The sequence below is a fragment of the Oncorhynchus mykiss genome, chromosome 32 (assembly GCF_013265735.2).
Source record: "Oncorhynchus mykiss isolate Arlee chromosome 32, USDA_OmykA_1.1, whole genome shotgun sequence".
Lineage (NCBI taxonomy): Eukaryota > Metazoa > Chordata > Actinopteri > Salmoniformes > Salmonidae > Oncorhynchus > Oncorhynchus mykiss.
This window is the reverse complement of record NC_050572.1, coordinates 39,161,227-39,182,160: the sequence shown is the minus strand read 5'-3', so window position 1 is coordinate 39,182,160 and position 20,934 is coordinate 39,161,227. Positions and strand designations below refer to the sequence as shown.

At 42.3% G+C, this 20,934-nt stretch overlaps 1 protein-coding gene across 3 annotated transcripts in view; it reads left to right on the top strand.

The window, feature by feature from the left end:
- rprd2a (regulation of nuclear pre-mRNA domain containing 2a) overlaps positions 1-20,399 on the top strand; it is a 46,139-nt gene extending 25,740 nt beyond the window's left edge. Inside the window, exons 7-12 of one of the 3 annotated variants that reach the window (XR_005041326.1) lie at positions 1,769-2,114; positions 2,974-3,195; positions 6,422-6,598; positions 9,583-11,757; positions 18,350-18,453; positions 20,095-20,399. Coding sequence is in view for 1 of the 3 variants with exons in the window: in XM_036971207.1 (XP_036827102.1) it covers positions 1,769-2,114; positions 2,974-3,195; positions 6,422-6,598; positions 9,583-11,429 (2,592 nt within the window). In the remaining 2 variants the exon portion in view is untranslated. Of the gene's footprint in view, positions 1-1,768; positions 2,115-2,973; positions 3,196-6,421; positions 6,599-9,582; positions 12,492-18,349 lie in introns of those variants that run through there. The other 2 variants (XR_005041325.1, XM_036971207.1) reach the window with 2 other exon arrangements.
- Positions 20,400-20,934: the final 535 nt, after the last annotated feature.

The window sequence follows — 20,934 nt, the reverse complement described above, 5'->3', positions numbered from 1 at the left end:
GCATGGGTAACGCTGCTTCGAGTGTGGCTGTTGTCGTTGTGTTCCTTGTTCGAGCCCAGGGAGGAGCGAGGAGAGGGACGGAAGCTATACTTTTACACTGGCAATACTAAAGTGCCTTTAAGAACATCTAATAGCATTTGAAATACAAATGGTATAGTCCTATAATTCCTATAATAACTACAATCTAAAACTTCTTACCTGGGAATATTGAAGACTCGTGATAAAAGGAACCACCAGCTTTCATATGTTCTCATGTTCTGAGCAAGGAACTTAAACGTTAGCTTTCTTATGTAGCACATATTGCACTTTTACTTTCTTCTCCAACACTTTGTTTTTGCATTATTTAAACCAAATTGAACATGTTTCATTATTTACTTGAGGCTACATTTTTATTGATGTATTATATTAAGTTAAAATAAGTGTTCATTCAGTATTGTTGTAATTGTCATTATTACAAATAAATAAATAAAAATCGGCCGATTTTAATCGGTATCAGCTTTTTTGGTCCTCCAATAATCGGTATCGGCGTTAAAGTCATAATCGGTCGACCTCTAGTTGATAGAGCAAGAGTTTTAGCTCACACAGGACACCAGATAAGCACTATACCCCCGGACAGGGCCAACCAGGCAGGATATAACCCCACCCACTTTGCCAAAGCTCAGCCCCCACACCACTTGAGGGATATCAACAGACCACCAACTTACTACCCTTAGTCAAGGCTGAGTATAGCCCACGAAGATCTCCTCCACCTCACGAGCCCAAGGGAGCGCAAAACCGGACAGGAAGATTGTCAGTGACTCAACCCACTCAAGTAGATTATAGCAAAAAGGGCTGGGATGGCATGGAAGAGCACTAGTAAGCCAGTGACTCAGCCCCCATAATAGGGTCAGAGGCAGAGTATCCCAGTGAAGAGAGGGGAGCTGGCCAGGCAGAGACGGCAAGGGCGTTTCGTCACTCCAGTGCCTTGTCGTTCACCTTCGTACCCCTGGGCCAGTCTACACTCAATCATAGGACCTACTAAAAGGTTGAGACCGAGTCTGCGTCTCTCACATGGATAGGCAGACAGTTCCATCAAAATGTAGCTCTATAGGCGAAAGCACTGCCTCCAGCTGTTTGCTTAGAAATTCTAGGGCCTGCGTCTTATATACGTGTAGGTATTTACCGCAGGACCAAATCGGAGAGATGGGTAGAGGAACAAGTCAAGAATCTAGCAACTGTATTTAGCACTACCTGAAGTGTATTTAGTGCTCTATCTGGGTAGCTGGAGAGTAGAGCATTTCAGTAGTCTAATATAGAAGTGACAAAAGCATGGATGAGCTTTTCTGCATACTTTTTTGACAACAAGTTTCTGATTTTTGCAGTGTTACGATGATGGGGGGGAAAAATGTTTGTCGAAAGAGATCAGGGTCCAGAGTAATGCCAAGGTCCTAAACCGTTTTATGTGAGGTGACTGTACTTAAGATTAATTGTCAGATCAAATAGCACATCGCTTTGTTTTCTAGAACTAGAATTTCTTGTTTGAGTTTAAAACTAAAACATTTTCCGCCATCCACTTCCGTATGTCTTAAACACAGGCTTCCAGGTAGGACATTTTGGGGCCTTGCCATGAAGTGTACGAGATGGTGTCCTTAATGCCTTGTATCTGTTGTTGTGAAAGGTTGAAAGAGATTTTCTTTGGTTTTAGTGGAGGGCTTTGGTAGTAAGACTTGAGTTGCATAGATTTTTTGTGTTCGAGTTTTCTTTTTTTTTTTTTTTTTTACTTCCCAAGGCCTACAAGACGTTTGCCAACCGGGTGTCCCACCTCAAGCGTAAGCTGGACAGCCTCAAGGCCACCTTACCAGACCTGGATGAGTCGCCCATCCCCTCGCCCTCGATGGACGCCCCCTCTCCCAATGGCTCAGAGTCCCCGTTCCATGGCCTGGCTGACCCAGACTCCGACCTGGATGGCCTGGCCATGGATGACGAGGCGGACATCACTTTAGGGGAAGCACCAAGCCCCCTGTCCTCCCCTGGTGGCTCCCCCGAGCAGGGCTTCACCGTAGGGGAGTCAGACAACCGCGACGTGGAGGACATGGAGCTCTCGGATGAGGAGGCAGAGAACGTCAATATCATAGGTGAGGGTAATGACATACGATGCAGAGCATAGATGGGGTGCAGGTGGTTAAGGGACAGGATCTATACTGAACAAAAATATAAATGCATCATGCAACAATTTGAAAGATTTTACTGAGTTACAGGTCATAGAAGGAAATCAGTCAATTTAAATAAATATTTTAGGCCCTAATCTATGGGTTCCAAATCACTGGGTAGGGATGCAGGGATGGGCCTGGGAGGACATAGTCCCACCTGCTGGGGAGCCAGGCCCAGCCAATCAGAATGCATTTTTTTCCCCCACAAAAGGGCTTTATTAATGACTGAAATACTCCTTGGGCTGGCGTGGTTCTGATGCTGGTTGGACGTACTGCCAAATTCTCTAAAATGATGTTAAGGGCAGAGTAATGGTAGAGTAATCAACATTAAATTCTCTGGAAACAGCTCTGATGGACATTCCTGCAGTCAGCATGCCAATTGCATGCTCCCCCGAAACTTGAGACATCTGTTGTGTTGTGACAAAACTGCACATTTTTTAGGGGCCTTTTTATTGTCCCCAGCATAAGGTGCACCTGTGTAATCATCATGGTGTTTAATTTGCTTCTTGATATGCCACACCTGTCAGGTGGATGGATTATCTTGGCAAAGGAGAAATGTTCACTAACAGGGACGTGAACACATTTATGCACAACGTTTGAGAGAAATAAGCTTTTTGTGCGTATGGAAAATTTCTGCGATCTTTTCAGCTCATAAAACCAACACTTTACTTGTTGGGGATATGTTTTTGTTCAGTGTAGTACTTTCATGTGCCTCATTTATACCTGTACGGCTCTATTGTGTTGCAACTTAGCTGTTTCGATTGAACATTTCCTCTGTTTTCAGTTGAGGAGCGAGTTGAAAGTCTCATCCCAGCTCCAGTCCCCATTCCTGTGCCTGTTGTCACACAACCGCCACTGGCCACAGAAGCAAAGTCTGTTCCACAGGCCACACCCTCCCCCGCTCTCGTGACCCATACAACCAACATATCAGGCAGCCTCGCCAATGTGGACCTGGGTAAAATTAGCTCCATTCTCAGCAGCATCACATCTGTCATGAAGAAACCAGGTGAGAAACTTCAGCTATTGTAACATCATTAAGGTACTACATGCAGGCAGCCACTGTTGCATCATCAACACTGCTATTCTGATGGCCCATCATAAAGGCACCTTTACATCATCAGCACTGTTATTCTGATGTTGCATCATAAAGGAAGCAGTCTGGATTTTAGGGTCAATTCAGAATTTAATTCAATGCAACCCTTGATTTAAATGTCCAATATGAATAAGACTGGAAGCATAATTTTAATTTGAAGTAGAATTGAATTAACCTTTTCACACATAGGTTCCAAATATCTCTTAATGGTCCCCCCAGCGTGAGTTGTTTTATGCACGTGATGTCAGAATGCACCCACTGTTCCAACATGTGATTGTTTCTCAAAAGGACAGTTAACACACGCTGCCTGCTAATTATCTATAGGCTCTGTTTTAATTGGTCAATTTCACAGTATTTTCTAACAGATTGTATTTTATAACAACAGTTTGAATGAAGTGTGTTCCACCTCATAACAGAAGCCATGCCAATGAGGCCTATTTGTTACATGTACAGTAGTGGTGCGTGGTTCAGCTGTTTATTGACCCGCACCTGCCCGCAATTGCTAACAACCCATCCACAACAGGCTGACTACATGACAATCTGAGGCACCCAACCCTAACAAGGAAAATATAGAAATGTGCTTTAGGCGTCAGACAGACTGCAGAACAATTTTTGGGACAGGGTGCAGGATTTTGTTTTGCCTGATATGTTAGAGATGTTTCTGCTTAGAAGTTCTGACATTTTGGAAGACTATTTGTTAGTGAAGTTGTCTAATTAGATTACATGTAGCTTCTCTTATCATGTGTTGCCTTAGAATGCTAAATTAACAATTTCTCAATATAATGTAATAGATGGATAGAATTAATACAATAAAGAAAAAATATAGGGATTAGGTATTCTGTGCAAAATGTCCAAATGATATCAGTTTGACCGGTTGTAAAGAAAAAAGAAAGCTGTAAAAACAACCCAACTTGTTTTCCGTTAAGATTTCAGTTCGGCTTCGATGCATATTTTTGTGGTTGAAATACTATCAGCTTTTATGACGAAGACTGCACCGCTACAGATCGTATCTAACTGAGCATTGCCTTCTCTCAAGATCAAATACCTCCCCTCCTGTTCCCAAGTCCAAATTGTGTATGCTGCTTTTAGATCTATTAACAGCAAGGGTTGCATTAAATCAGCGCAAATTGTTTTTTTATGACGCCCTTGTCGTCTTTCAATTCGTTCAGCACAGAGCGTATAAACGAAAGCATTCACTGTGAAAGTTTATAGTTGTAAATGAGAGCTTGTTCTGAACTGGCCTACCTGGTTAAATAAAGGTGACATGATAAATAAGTGATACGTATTGACCCGTCATACACAGGCTATGCGCTGCCCTTCGTTCAATTTATTGAGTCAGTTTTCTTGCTTCAACCGTGAGCAACACCTGTGAAACGCAGATATTTTTTCTCAAAACACGGGGCTGCCGATTTCCGCGGGACTGGGACTAGTATCATCAGAGGACTTTGGAGTTTGACTAACCAGAATAGCCTACTGTTTTTTTTTATGTACATATTTCAATATCCATTTAACCATTCTAAACAGTAAGCTACAGTGTCTTTAACATGCATATGCCTATTTGAAGTCTCATCTTGTGACTAAATAAACATTACAAAAAATAGAATCACTAATGTAGGTAGCCTTACCCGCCTTGTATCTGCAAGCAGTTGGCTTTAGCGAATATGTCAAGAGCCTCCCTCCATCCCTTTTTATGGGGATTTATTTTAATGCTAATTAATATCAATGGGGTGCGGATATCGACCTCGTGGGGTTTTAACCTGTGTTCTCCTTTTTAATCTACACTGATTTTGAAGTGGATTTAATAACTGACATCAATAAGGCATCATGGCTTTCACCTGGTCAGTCAGTCATGGAAAGAGCTTACACTCCGTGTATGTGGAGCAAAATGTTAGAATCGCAATACATATCGTATCGGGATACTATTGTGAGGTCCCTGGCAATTCCCAGCCCTATTAGCCGCTGACATCAACACTGTTATTCTCAGAGATGCTATAGGTTATCAATATAAAGCCACTAGGTGCAGAGATTTCAATTTGCCTGCTAGGGGGCAAGGAGACCCCCAGCTCTGCTAAAACCATGGGCGACTGACTGCGTGCTGTTTTCAAGTGATAAATGTATCCTCTTGAAGGGCATAGTCAGAACTATACATTTCTGATTATTCCATGCAAAACAATTGCACACCTTTTAGCTCTATCAGAGTTATACAGCAAGTAACTGCCTGCTTTTCATAATCGGTAAACCTCAATTGATCACGTAATTTCAGATACTTGAGGGTTAGACGTATTTACTATTATATTGTTAAATTGCATTTGTCACAACACCTTGAAGTCTGTTTAAATGAGAAGCCATTATTCAGAGCAGTGGTCACCAACCTTTTTCTGAGTCGATCACTTTCGCAGTCAAAAAGCAAGCTGAGATCTAAGACTCATATTTTTATATATTTTTTTATATATATAAATATGAATTCAAATGTAACATTAACCAAATAAAAAACGTTCTGTCAGAATGAGGTTTGTGCAGTTGGCCTAATAGCCTTCATCACAGTATTTTGGTTATATGCCTGGCCTGCCAATATTGTTCTTCTCAGACCATATTACATTTCAAAACTCGAGCTATGATAATAAAATAGATCAGTTGGTGTAACACTTGCAAGGTACATCTGAGCATAAATAGAAATGTTCAAGTATTTTCTTTTTTATTTTACTGCACTGATGGTACTGTATCTGATGGTCATGGTGCTTTCAAGACAACTGAACTCGGGGAAACAACGAGGACCGCCTCTCACGGTCCCTGCTCTCTCCTTCCTTTCTTCTGATGAGACTGACCAGAGAGCGGGAACAGTCTTCCACCTGATGGCAAAACTCGAGTCTCACAGCATCTGCACAAATTCATGTTCATATGACCAGAGAAAGTGAAATATTGCTAATCATAAAAATGCAGGGTGTTCGATACACTTGGCTACTCATTCAATGCAGCTGCAGCTCAAGTGGAAGTAGAGAGAAGCACATGTTTATGTTTTGTAGTGGTGTTGAATAGAACTTACATGAACTCATAAAACCAGCAGTTTTTTTACTGTATTCTTTGACAGTCTCTGGTCATGGTTTTAACAAATTAAAATCTATTTTCCTCTTTCCCCTAGGAGTGAGTCCAGGTGGTTCTTTGGTCTCCCCCTCTCCAGCCAAGACCATCCCTCCTGCCCCAGTAGCCCCCCAGGTAGCCAGCCCTCTGACCAGCATCCTGTCCAAAGTGGACATGACTCCTGAGGAGCTCTTCGGTGCACTGTCCGAATCCCAGGGGCAGGCCAGCGGGCTGAAGGGTGAGAAACCGTGTGGTAGAGCAAATTTTAAAGAGCGACTGAGCTCATCGTTTAGCTCATTAAGAAAAACTAGATATCAGTCCTGGTGGTGTGGTTCGATGTGTGTTATCGTACCCTGTCAGTTACTGGTGTTAGTCGCTCTTGAAACACCGTAGCAGCAACCGCTATTAGCCTACCACTTCCTCCGAATAGTCAGAAGAAAGAAATGTTATTAATTTAGACTTTTTTGCAGAGGATGTTTTAGTCGCACAATTTTGCATCTAGGTAAGTTGTTTGGGGATTTTGGTATTTCTCAAGTACAAAAATGTGCATGAAAACTAGTAGCGTGCACTTCAGACTATCAAGTCTACTGCTACTATCTATGACCAGAGTATGTGTCTATCTGGTGCTGTTTCATAGCGAATCATGTTACAAAACAGGGCACGGCGAGAATTTACTGAGTTAGTTCGTATGTGGGAATATGTCAATTTAAATCAATTAATTAGGTAATCTATGGATTTCACATGACTGGGAATACAGATATGCATATGTTGGTCACAAATACTTTTTTTTTTTTTTTTATGGCGGAAACTGCAACACGCTTTTATACACCTTTTTGATCCAGAGCATCCCAAACAAGCTCAGTGGTGACATGTTTGAGTGTGCAGGCAATGGAAGAACTGGAACTTTTTTAGCTTCCATGAATTGTGTGCAGATCCTTACGACATGGGGCCGTGCATTATCATGCTGGTGATGGCGGCGGATGAATGGCACGATAATGGGCCTGAGGATCTCGTCGGTTAGGACGCCGAACTGCAGTCAGGTCAAGACCCTGGCGAGGATGACGAGCACACAGACGAGCTTCCCTGAGACGATTTGTGCAGAAATTCTTCGGTATTGCAAATCCGCGGCTGGTCTCAAAAGATCCCGCAGGTGAAGAAGCCAGAGGTGGAGGTCCTGGGCTGCTGTGGTTAAATGTCTGCGTTTGTGAGGCCGGTTGGACATACTGCCACAGTCTCTAAAATGACATCGGAGGCGTCTTATGTTAGAGAAATTAACATTCAATTCTCTGGCAACCGCTCTGGTGAACATTCCTGCAGTCAGCATAGCAATTGCACGCTCACTCAAGTTGAGACATCTGGCATTGTGTTGTGATAAAACTGCTCATTTTAGAGTGGCTTTTTATTGTCCCCAGCAGAAGGTGCACCTGTGTAATGATCATTGTTTAATAAGCTACTTGATATGCCACACTTGTCAGGTGGCTGGATTCTCTTGACAAAGGAGAAATGCTCACTAACAGGGATATCAAGAAATTTGTGCACAACATTTGAGAGAAATAAGCTTTTTGTGCACATGGATCATTTCTGGGATCTTTTATTTCAGCTCATGAAACACTTTACACGTTACACTGAACAAAAATATAAAAACGTAACATTGGCCACATGTTGTCTTATGTAAACTAGTCAGGTGCTGTGTAATGTGGGCAAGTCTGTCTTTTATGGGGAGGATACAGCACAATCTGAAAAACTGTTTGTCCATACATGACAATTTTCCTTAGCCACAACAATCCCGTGTTAGTGGGCATCGAAATCAAAACCCAAGTATAACCCCATGTAATTTGTGCCTAACTCAGTTACACAAATCTCACAACTCTGTTTTGGAATATACTGACTTCTTACACTTTTTAGTCAATTTTGGCACTGGAAGAAATGTGTCTGACCAATATTGAGGCCACATAGACCGCCGCGCCACTCGGGAGCCCTGAGGCACTAGAGGAGTCACTACATACCCTGGCTCAATTCCAGGCTGTATGACAACCGGCCGTGATTGGGAGTCCCATAGGACGGTGCACAATTGGCCCAGTGTCGTTAGGGTTTGGCCTTGGTAGGCCCTCATTGTACATAAGAATTTGTTCTTAACTGACTTGCCTAGTTAAATAAAATACACAGGGTATTTTCAACCAGAAAAGTTGGCCGTTGTATTGAGTTGCTCTTTAACCCTTGTGGGAATTGACCTATATGGATAGGACTACATGAAAATGTTTCTTCCAGAAGAAATATGAAAGGCATAATGGTAGCAATTGAAAGAGAACAGTTTGGAGACCATGGGAAAAGTATTAGTCCAAAGGTGAGGACACAAGACTGAAGCCAAACATTACACTGTTGATTTTGCTGTACTTTTGCTCGCATTTGTTGATAACAAGATGTGAAAATACCCTGGATTCATTCAGTACCATAAGACTATTCCTGCAAAATGTTAGGTTGGTGCAACATAAGGCAACAAAATTACAAGAATTTGAGTGCGAGGACTAACTGGTGTCTCCAAGTAGCCACAGAGTTCCTATGCAGTTTCAATGAACGTTAATGTTTTTTTTGTTAGTTCTTCTAGCTTTGCCGTTGAGGAACTAGAGCAAGCACACTTCTAGTTGTTTTGCATCACCGCCATCACACAATTACGGTTGTTATTTACGCAATCCAAAAACGGTCCATTATAAATCGCAATCTGGGTCAGGTGGGCATTTGAAAGCTTGTTCTATTGCCAACATGGCTAGCTAAGTGATACAATGCTGTCTTAATGTTAAGCTTTCACAAGGCAAATCAGAGAAACCGGTTGTAATTGGTGGACAAAGAAAGGAGTCGTGAGTGCGTTCGGTTGCTTGTGCTTCTTCAAATGTCTTCACAAACAGGCTCATTCTGCTCAGAACAACCCAGGTTATGGCGCCATATCGTCTTGTAACGAACTGTATATCAAACCTAGTGATCATAAACGTTGACACTATCACAAGTTTTATGATTTGGAAATGTGATGTGCACATTTTGGATATTGTTGTTCTTGACTGCTATTTGAGTAGCAAAGGTGGTGACAGACAGGGAGTGTAAATCTTTATTCTACTATCACTAATTTTATTGTATTGGGTGAGAATCATTCAGATTCGTACAATGGAGTTCGCTATTCATAGTTGTCATGTATTTTAACACACATTTTAACACACGTCTCCTTCTTAGGCCTCTCCACTCGTCTGAACAGTCCAGCGGAAAACCTCTCCTCAAACTCCCCCAGTACAGGCAAGCTCCCTCCCTCCGCCTCCACCCCTACAGCACCCTCTCGAGGCCTTCCTCTCACCTCTTCTACGCTCGAACCAAACCCATCAGCCCCTGCAGTGGGGAACACCACCGCCGTCCCTCAGGCAGCGTCCCTTCCCCAGTCCACACTGCCTTTAGCCATCGGCCCTCATAGAGGGCCGGTCCTGGGGCAGGAGAAAGAAGAAAAGCCTTCCGCTTCCAGCCTGGAGTCCAAGATCCACAGCTTCCTGCAGGGTAATCCTGGCTTTAATGCCTTTAACCTGGGTTTGGCTAGTGTGGCCGTCCAAGCGGGAGGCAGCACCCTCAGCCCCTTAGCGGGTACAGAGACCCAGGGGGGCACTCCGGTACGGGACGAGGCCGGAGGAGGCACCCCCACCCTGGATGAGATCATGGACACTCCGGGAGGAGCAGAGCCATTCCTGGCCAAACAAGGTCAGGTCTCTGGGGTTCCTAAACCAGAAGATGGCAGCCTGTCTCTGTCTCCAACTGCCTGCCATAACCAAGCTTGGCAGGATCCCAACAACACTCATGGCCATTTAGGACTACATCCAGGAGCGCCTAATGGTCAAGGGTACCACCAGTTGCCTTATGAAGGGAAGGAAGAGATGCATGGAATAGCTCCTTCTCTCAGAGTGTCTGGATTGGCCCATTACCAGCCCATCACGACACAGGTGTCAGCCCCAACCCTTGGGGAGGGGTTACTCAGTAACACACCTGGAGGGCCTCCGGCAGGGCCAAACGCTGACGTGAGTGAAGGAGGATGGTATGGTAATCCCTACCCAGAGGGACAGGCCCTGCATCCCAGCAACCACAACATGGCTGCCTCAGGTGCAGGAGATGGCAAAACCCCCATGTCAGGACTGTATGCATACCAGGGGGAGGGGCAGATGCAGCCCTACCAAACAAGGGATCCTCATGCTCTGCCTTTCCAGCAGGGGGCCAACCCCTCAAGCTTCCTCAACAGCCCTCTGCCCCCCATTCCCCAGCTGCCCCCACCGCCCTTCCCTGGGATACCAGCCCCACTGCAGGACTACCAGGGCCCGCCCGCGTCTGTGATGGTGCCTGTGGAGGCAACTTCACCAAACCCTGAGATTGAGGATGACAGGGCGGGCGTCAGTACATTGGGTGGTCCGGTGATTATCAGTGACCCCTATCACCCTGATGACTTTCGCCGTCACCCAGATGTCCTTCATCGCCACGCGGATGACCCATATCACCCTGACGATTTCCGTCGTCACCCCGATGACCTCCACGGCCACTCCAATCTACTCCGTCAGCCTGACAACCTGCATCACCTTGACGACTTCCATCGCCAACCTGATGACCTCCGCCGGCACCCTCACGATCTCTGTCACCCAGACGATCGCTATTATCACCCAGATGATTTCCACCATCTACCTGTAGACGATCCTCATTATCCTTATAGAGTCAGAGAGCGCCTCACTCCCCCCCTCTCTCCCTCAGAAGACCCTTACTACTATAACTACCCTCCACGTAGCCCTTCCCCTCCATATGGTCACAGACACCCCCTTCCCCCTCACATGAACCTGCACCACCCTGACCACATGCCCCTGCCTCAACATCCTCTCCACCTAGCTCGCCATCCACACCTGAGAGGCCTCCCGCGGGGACCCCCACGCCCACCTCTCTATAGCCCAATGTTCAGGGGGAAACGGCCTGGGCCTCCTTTCGGTGGACACCCCAGAGGTGGGGGGCCAGGTGGTCCGTTCTTTCCCCCAAAAAGACCACACCTACCTCCGCGGTTCTGACTTGTCAACTGACTTGGTTCACATCAAATTAGTGCTTAGTCTACCGGAATGTCATTGAGGCAGGCGACGTGACACATGGAGGGGTAGAAGAGGAGGCGGATAAGAAATTAGTTGGGGAAAGAAGCTGAAGACTTCAGGTGTACTTTTTAAACCAAGAAGGGGAGCGGAGAAGAGGCCTGAGGAAGAGGGGAATAGATGAGTACAGTTGAAGGAGGAGTAAATTGGGAGGATTGGGAAGAGGATGAGTGAAGACGTGGATCTGGAGCAAGAGGGAATGGAGAAGTCGGCCTGAACAACGGAGATGCAGCGGAATAAAAGAAGATAAGAGGTGGATATATAATTCAGTTTGATTATTGTTCTCATATTTGTTTGAGTATAAAACATTGCATTAAATCTTTAGTTCATTTCCCCCTCTTAATTAGCTCAAAGCTTGCATATATGCTTGTGTGCATGCGTTAGCGTGAGTTACATCTAAGACTACTGTTCATTATTTAAACTGCATTTTAAGACGTTGTTCTTTTGCAAAGTAGGCTTAAGTGTCAGAGAAAGGTAGTTACTGCTATGTTTCTCTTGTCATTTTTCAATTAAAAGTTGAGGTCTACTTTCCCTTTGCAAAGACCTAACCGAGATCCCAACAGCCGAGATAATTGCTCCTAAGTGGTCTCTTTTTGTTTACACTACATTTTATGTAAGTAGACACAAAGAGAACGTAAACGTTATGTTCTACAATATCCGTTTGTGTAGCTGGGGGACAATGATAAATTCCATAAATGTTATGACTTTGAATATTATAATTGTTAAGCAAAACTTTGTTCAGTGTGCATAGTGCGAAAGAATTAACCCTTCACTGGCTGTGTCATCACTTCTCTCATTTCTCAGAGAAGGATGACACCGGCACAGGGCTAATAGAGTAAAATGGGGGGGGGGGGGGGGGGGGGGTGATTGTTGCCCCTAAACGACAAAGAAGAAAAGATCATTTTGGAGCTGGATGAAGAAACTCCACTTTCCGTCTTCAACTATCTTTTACTTGTACTGGCTTTAATAAAAACCTGAGTTTGAAAACCGCAGTGGGAGGTTACTTTCTTTCTCAGTCTTGGGAAATGCCTCTCGCCTGAGTCATGTTTGCCTTTAATTCTTCCTCCATGATTCCTTCCCATCACCACTTCCACAGTAACATTGATGCCCCTCGGGTTGTGGTCAATTCAAGTTGTAAACTGATGTTCCAATTCAATAAAAAATGCATTATTGAGAAGCTATTTTCAATGACTTCTCTATATTGAAAGGGAGATGGTATATGTTTTGGATTTAAATTCAAATCATTTCCTGGGTTTGTTGACTTCTGTTTCTGTTCTAACTGACCTCAACCATGATGCCCATGCACTAAATGAAAATGTAAGTGCGTAGTCATCTGGTGTACTGTAGAAAGCGAATAGCCTAAGTGAATCACATCTGTTGCCATGCAACGTGCTGCGTAATTCATTTACTTAGAATGGGAGGTTTAGAAATTAGATTTGAGCTCGTGGCCATGTAGGAGTAGCCAACTGGTGCCTGATACAAAATGGTTGAGACACACCAGGAGACTCATTCTGTGACCACAGTGCAAACATTCACTGACCTGTCACAAAGATATATAGTGCCCTCTGTAATTATTGGGACAGTGAACAATTTGTTCTACTTTTGGCTTTGTTCTCCAGCACTTTTGTATTTGAAAGTATACAACGGCTGAGGTTAAAGTGTAGACTGTCAGCTTTAATTTGAGGTTATTTTTTATCCATATCAGATTAACCATTTAGAAAATATAGCACTTTTTGTACCTAGTCCCCTCCCATTATAGGGGACCAAAAGTATTGGGACAAATTAATGTGTGTTAAAGTAGTCCATTTTAGGATTTGGTCACATTCCAAGCACACAATGATCACATCAAATGTGTGACCCTACAAACGTGTTGGGTGCATTATATTATTGTTATGGTTGTTTCAGATTATTTTCTGCCCAATAGAAATGAATGGTAAATAAGAATACAATATGTTTCTAAACACTTCTACATTGTGGATGCTACCATGATTATGGATAGTTAGACGCACAAATATCATCCAACAATTTGAGTCCAGCTTGGCGTAGTCATTGCTTGCTAGGAATATGGGGCCAAATACTGAACTTTTGACTACTTTTAATACGCATAGGTAAATTTGTCCAGATACTTTTGGGACTCTAAAATGGGGGGGGGAACTATGTACAAAAAAAAGTGCTGTAGCCTCTAAACGGTTCACCCGATAGGGATGAAACCTCAAACTAAAGCTGACGACATGCACTTTCACCTCATCGTCACTGTTTGATTTCCAATCCATACTTTGAGTATACAGCCGAAAGAAGGAAAAAATGCACATTACGGATGGCACTGTAAAACAAGTGACACAGAATGTTAATACACGATTGGTTAGATTGACCTGTTGATTGGCTTTTAGATCGGGGGCCTTATTCATAAAGCATCTTAGAGTAGGAGTGTGGATTTAGGATAGGTTTTGCCATTTTTGATCACAATAAAGATTTTATGGACATTTAACCTGATCCTAGGTCAGTACTCCTACTCTAAGACACTTGATACAAATGGACCCAGATTGAATTGGTCTTTCAATCAATTTAGAAAATAAAAGTACATCCAAAAACAGCTGGATCTGCTGTTCCTAGATGTTTGTGAACAGTAACTTAAGTTAAATAATGAATGTGGTTAGTGAAGAACCTTTTAAGGTTACCTAAACAGGACAAGACAATGCCCTGCCTTCGGTTTAAGTTTTCGCTGCCTGTGCTCACTATTATTAGAGAACGGCCATCACCCATGGCCTGATTCAATATGCTTCCTTGGAAAATAGTACTTATAGGCCTGGAGTCATATACAGTGCCTTGCGAAAGTATTCGGCCCCCTTGAACTTTGCGACCTTTTGCCACATTTCAGGCTTCAAACGAAGATATAAAACTATTTTTTTGTGAAGAATCAACAACAAGTGGGACACAATCATGTGGAACGACATTTATTGTATATTTCAAACTTTTTTTAACAAATCAAAAACTGAAAAATTGGGCGTGCAAAATTATTCAGCCCCCTTAAGTTAATACTTTGTAGCGCCACCTTTTGCTGCGATTACAGCTGTAAGTCGCTTGGGGTATGTCTCTATCAGTTTTGCACATCGAGAGACTGACATTTTTTCCCATTCCTCCTTGCAAAACAGCTTGAGCTCAGTGAGGTTGGATGGAGAGCATTTGAACAGCAGTTTTCAGTTCTTTCCACAGATTCTCGATTGGATTCAGGTCTGGACTTTGACTTGGCCATTCTAACACCTGGATATGTTTATTTTTGAACCATTCCATTGTAGATTTTGCTTTATGTTTTGGATCATTGTCTTGTTGGAAGACAAATCTCCATCCCAGTCTCTGGTCTTTTGCAGACTCCATCAGGTTTTCTTCCAGAATGGTCCTGTATTTGGCTCCATCCATCTTCCCATCAATTTTAACCATCTTCCCTGTCCCTGCTGAAGAAAAGCAGGCCCAAACCATGATGCTGCCACCACCATGTTTGACAGTGGGGATGGTGTGTTCAGCTGTGTTGCTTTTACGCCAAACATAACGTTTTGCATTGTTGCCAAAAAGTTCAATTTTGGTTTCATCTGACCAGAGCACCTTCTTCCACATGTTTGGTGTGTCTCCCAGGTGGCTTGTGGCAAACTTTAAACAACACTTTTTATGGATATCTTTAAGAAATGGCTTTCTTCTTGCCACTCTTCCATAAAGGCCAGATTTGTGCAATATACGACTGATTGTTGTCCTATGGACAGAGTCTTCCACCTCAGCTGTAGATCTCTGCAGTTCATCCAGAGTGATCATGGGCCTCTTGGCTGCATCTATGATCAGTCTTCTTCTTGTATGAGCTGAAAGTTTAGAGGGACGGCCAGGTCTTGGTAGATTTGCAGTGGTCTGATACTCCTTCCATTTCAATATTATCGCTTGCACAGTGCTCCTTTGGATGTTTAAAGCTTGAAGTCTTTTGTATCCAAATCCGGCTTTAAACTTCTTCACAACAGTATCTCGGACCTGCCTGGTGTGTTCCTTGTTCTTCATGATGCTCTCTGCGCTTTTGACGGACCTCTGAGACTATCACAGTGCAGGTGCATTTATACGGAGACTTGATTACACACAGGTGGATTGTATTTATCATTAGTCATTTAGGTCAACATTGGATCATTCAGAGATCCTCACTGAACTTCTGGAGAGAGTTTGCTGCACTGAAAGTAAAGGGGCTGAATAATTTTGCACGCCCAATTTTTCAGTTTTTGATTTGTTAAAAAAGTTTGAAATATCCAATAAATGTCGTTCCACTTCATGATTGTGTCCCACTTGTTGTTGATTCTTCACAAAAAAATACAGTTTTATATCTTTATGTTTGAAGCCTGAAATGTGGCAAAAGGTCGCAAAGTTCAAGGGGGCCGAATACTTTCGCAAGGCACTGTATAGGAGAGCTTAGAATCAGTTTAGATCACAAGATTGGACCTGGGGAAACGAATCCTAGATTAGCACCACTACTCTTGACACGCTTTTATGAGTCTTGCAGATCCTCTGTAATGTTGCAGTGCTCTTATGCTTTACTAAAAAGATGAGCTTTGATCAGTTTTGTCATTTAAATGACTTGCAGCCAGTTCTGCAGTGCTGGTTTAAATTCTGGCCTTGACCATGACTTCAATAGAATACTTTATCTATGACATGATTCTTTACAATACCAAAATAAACCAAACACTGAAATTGAGCTAATATGTCTGAGTAGGCATTGAATAAATAATGCGGGAATAATCTGTGGTGTAAAAAGTACTCAATTGTCATACTTCAGTAAAAGTAAAGACTTTTTTTTATAGAAAATTACTCAAGGTAAAAGTGAGCCACCCAGTAAAATTCTACATGAGTAAAAGTCAAAGTATTTTGTTTTAAATATACTTGTGCCAAAAGTAGCTAATTGCTCAAATATATTTTTATCAAAAGTGAAAGTATAAATAATTTAAAATGTCTTAAGCAAACCAGACCACCATTCTTGTTATTTATTCAGTTACGGATAGCCAGGGCCACACTCAATCACTCAAATAATTTACAAATGAAGCATGTGTATCTCTAGTGAGTTCGCCAGATCAGAGGCAGCAGGGATGTTCTCTTGATAAATGTGTGAATTTGACCATTTTCTTGTCCTGCTAAACATTCAAAATGTAACACGTACTTTTGAGTGTCAGGGAAATGTAGGGAATAAAAAGTACATTATTTTCTTTAGGAATGTAGTAAAGTACAGGTTGTCAAATATAAGTAGTAAAGTACGGATACCCCCAAATACTACTTAAGTACTTTACACCACTGAATAATATGTTATGAAGACATTTATTGAAATGTAATTGAAATATATGTTTTTAAGTTCATTGGAAATAGACAAGATCATTGTATAATTTTGTGGATTTTTTCAGTAAGGGGAGCTACACAAAAACAACCCAACTATATGTGATCATTTTACATATTGCGAAATGCATCCGTGTGTCGTCCCTGACCACTATGTGAAAACGGTTTTCTCCGTTTTGCTATAAGTAATAATCGGGATGACGTAGGCCTATATGAAATGGTAATCAAAGTGTAGGGTAATATTAGACATACTGTAGATGTGTATGTTGTATACAAACAAACGTGGGCAATGTTCAGTACTCGGGCGCTAGATGTCAGTAAAGGTTCTCATAGGCATTTGTCTCGCAGTAAGAACATATGCTAATCGGAAGAACGGTCGGATAACGTCTGAGCAATTTGAGACACGCAGCATAGTGTTTTAAATGTAAAAGTGAAATAAAAAGCACACCGCGTTTGTTCCTTTGCATCACACGGTCTTGGTTTACGTGTAGCTTACTGTTTGTTGCCTATTCATAAGTGACTCCTTATCTGACGAGAGCATGGGACGTTTCCCTGCTCATCTTTAGAGCCCCGTATTGTAATTTTAAGGTATTGACGAATGTTTAAAGTTGTGTACAATCAGTGCGCAGAACCTTGCATAAAAAAGGGGTTTTCGTGTGCGCGTTTTCGAACTGTGCAGGTCAGAGGCGTGTTCAGCAGGACGTAACGTTCAGACAGCAAATTTCTATGTTGGACAGCCATGGCTACACCGACATGTAGATGAATGAATCAAGTCGGCCCTATTCATCGAATTTCTATATGCAACGTTCAAGAACGTTTTGCAACTGAACATGGCCAAGGCGCTGGCACATTCAGGAAAGGGATTGACGCACAAAGATGAAAGATATAGGACAAATATAGGTACAGGATAATATCCGACAAAATAGTGACGTTGTTACTAATGTTGAATGGAAAACGATAAGAGTAAACATGGAGTAAAGAAATTGATATTTGAATGTTATAGCCACACTAAGTGTGCCTATAATCAAAGAACAAAAATGTTTAAAAAAACATTTTGTATATTTTACTTAAACTTTAATTTAACTAAATGAAATGCATCCCTCTGACATTTTCATGTTCAAATAGCCCTTCATTTAGTCCTTTATCTGTGTAGTGCTCATGCAAGGTCATTCCATGAGAGCAACATTACTTTAAAAAAATAAAAAAAACATGACTTGCAGCGTTAACCTACCATGGTCTCGACAAAAAACGAAACAGTAGTGTAGGTAGCCCTACAGGTTGTTAAAAAGGTGTAAACCTTGTGGGATTTTGTTTTCATAAAACAACTGTGAAGTGATGTCCAGCTCTGGATCTGAGCATTTGCCCTTACTATGATAATGGTTAGCTTCATTTATCGTGTATTGTTCTATTTTAGGTGCTTTATAGATTTTTTTCCCCTCGCCTTACTCTGTTCTAATACCTCTTTTCTTTCCATATTTCCTTTCTCCTGTTAACAGTAACCTGGATAACTGATATGGTGACCTGTGTAAGGAGTGGGAAACTGCTGGCATGAGTGACGAGACAACAAGGACCGATATCTCCTCAACGTCCACTAACCCGGGTAATGAAACGTTTAACACCGCCAAAGAAAAACTAAATACAGGGAAGTTTCTCTGACACAGATGAATCCTAATCATGGTCTAAAATTCTAGCTCAAGTGAGAATCTCTATTGAAAATGCTTGTGAGTCCAGGATTAGGCATAATCTGTGTCTGGGATATCTCCCATGTATGACTGGCCTTGTGTTGGCCATAATTTAGTTGAGGAAAGTAATTTTATTGATCATTTTCACAGGTTTGTGAAACAATTTAAGTCAAGATACTGTACGTAGTTATTCAAGCACCCTCTAGTGGTGCAATGTGTCTTATTTGAGAAGAACCACAATGATATTGTCAGGGTGGTGGTATGATTGACTAAGGCTGCTTCCCAAATGGCACCCCGGTCAAAAGTAGTGCACTATATAGGTAATCTCGTTCCCTGACACTTCTGCCCAAATGCATGGAAGGTCTAGTGGACCAATACGTCAAACTAAGCATTCGTTAGCCAATAAGAAAGATGTGAATCTCCCGGCGTGATAGGCATTGGCTTAATCTACCAACCAATCATCTCCCCCTACAGCTTCCCCCATGTGTCTTGTGCACCTCTGTCGTATCAGAGAGGACGAGGCGAAGCAAAAGGTTTTAATCCCCCCAAAATCTGTCCACGAAAAATAAGCCCACAAATTGAGTAATTTTTGTATGGAGGTAAATGAGTGTTGAATTTGGTCAACATTTTTTTATTGCTAATTTGCTACTTGAGGCTTATTTGATCTAATGTAAGTCTAGTAATGGTTAGGTTGTTACGAATGGCATTTCGGCAACTTTGAAAAAATGTACTGTATATCGTAGTAGTGCCTGTTGTCATAGAGCTAGTGGAGTCATCATGGACATAACCCGTTTTAACATGGTTACTGCCCTCACCGTTTTAACATGGATACAGCCATTGAAGGCTTCCACAATTCCACCATGGGTGGGAAATCCTCTGAGCCAATAAAGATTGCCTCAATGGCGCTATAATGGCACAGCTACAAAGATGAGTCCTCTGTCTAGCTCTATGGCCTCTTCACACACTTATCTCATTTTTCATTGGCTAGAATGATCCCACCTGATCTCGCTTCCTCCCCCCCTGCCTTCCATGTATTTCCATTGTTGGAGTGGTATATCTACTATCTTGTCAATATAATAGACCATCTTTGGTTGTATCGGTCTGATGTCTTGGCAATAAAGAGATTGTAACTCTTATCGGGATAGTCCCCCCCCCCCCATGCGACACAAATTGACCACAGATATTAATGGTGTAGGCTTTCTTCTCTGTGAAGCCATTGGCTGGCTAGCTAGCTATTTTCTTTGCTAATTAGCAAGCTGGAAGTTTGCGGTCGTGTGATTCGCTCAAGTTAAATGATGACAAATACTTTACTCAATAAGTCACTCACATAGAATTGCATGATCATTCACACTAAGCCCACTTTGCATCGTTGATATCCTAGGCTCATATGCGATGTGTGCAATAGCCCTGTAATGAGGTTACTATAAATTGAATAGGGGCCCATTGGGGACACATTGAGCCTAATGTGTACCTGCTAAGCTCACCTGGCCAACTGGCTGTATTGTTATGACGGATTTGCTGTGTGTAACTTTGTCCCATCTCTTTGAATGTCTCTTGAGGAGGAGAACCAGAGGGGAGCAGAGTGGTTGAGAGACGGCTAAAGGACATGTCACTTAGCCAGGGACAGGAAGTACAGCCAGAATGAGTGAGCTTGGTGCCGCAAACATGAAACCAGACTGGTTAAGCTCTCTGTTTTACACACACACACACACACACACACACACACACACACACACACACAGTATTATACTTTGGGAAATTCTGTACATTTAAACCATGTATTTTTAATTAACAGATTTGATTCAAATAAAAGCAATCATAACATGTATGCTTCTCTTTACACAATAAAATATTTATTATCATACCTCTTTTTATTGCTCAGTTACTTGTATCTTTTGCTTAAACCTTAAACTGACATGTCCATTGTTGATGCATTATGAGGCACAGTGAGTGACAGTCTAGGTACTCCCAACTGTGTTGATAGGATCATCATATTCATAGGATAGATCACACTTTTACATTTTACAGAAAGTGTTCTATCTTGAGAATGTCACCGCTGACATCGAGCAGTAGAAAATGTGAGGTGCAGGTACTCGGCTCAAGTGAGCCCCTGCTCAAGTTAAGCCCTAAGCCTAACTTTTTCTTCTTCTTGTCAATTGACATGCACCATCTGAAATAATCACCTGCCAATTTCAACTATTTTCTAAATGTCAACCATTGTATTGTATCATCAAGATGAGTAAGATTTAGTCTAAAGTTCTTAGTCCATGCATGTGCATAGGGATGGAAGTGGGGACATGATTTAAGGAGAGATGATAGATGGCAAATTTAAGAAATGGTTTGGGTACAATAAATATTGAGGAGAAAAAAAAGATTAAAACACCACTGGTTATTTAAAA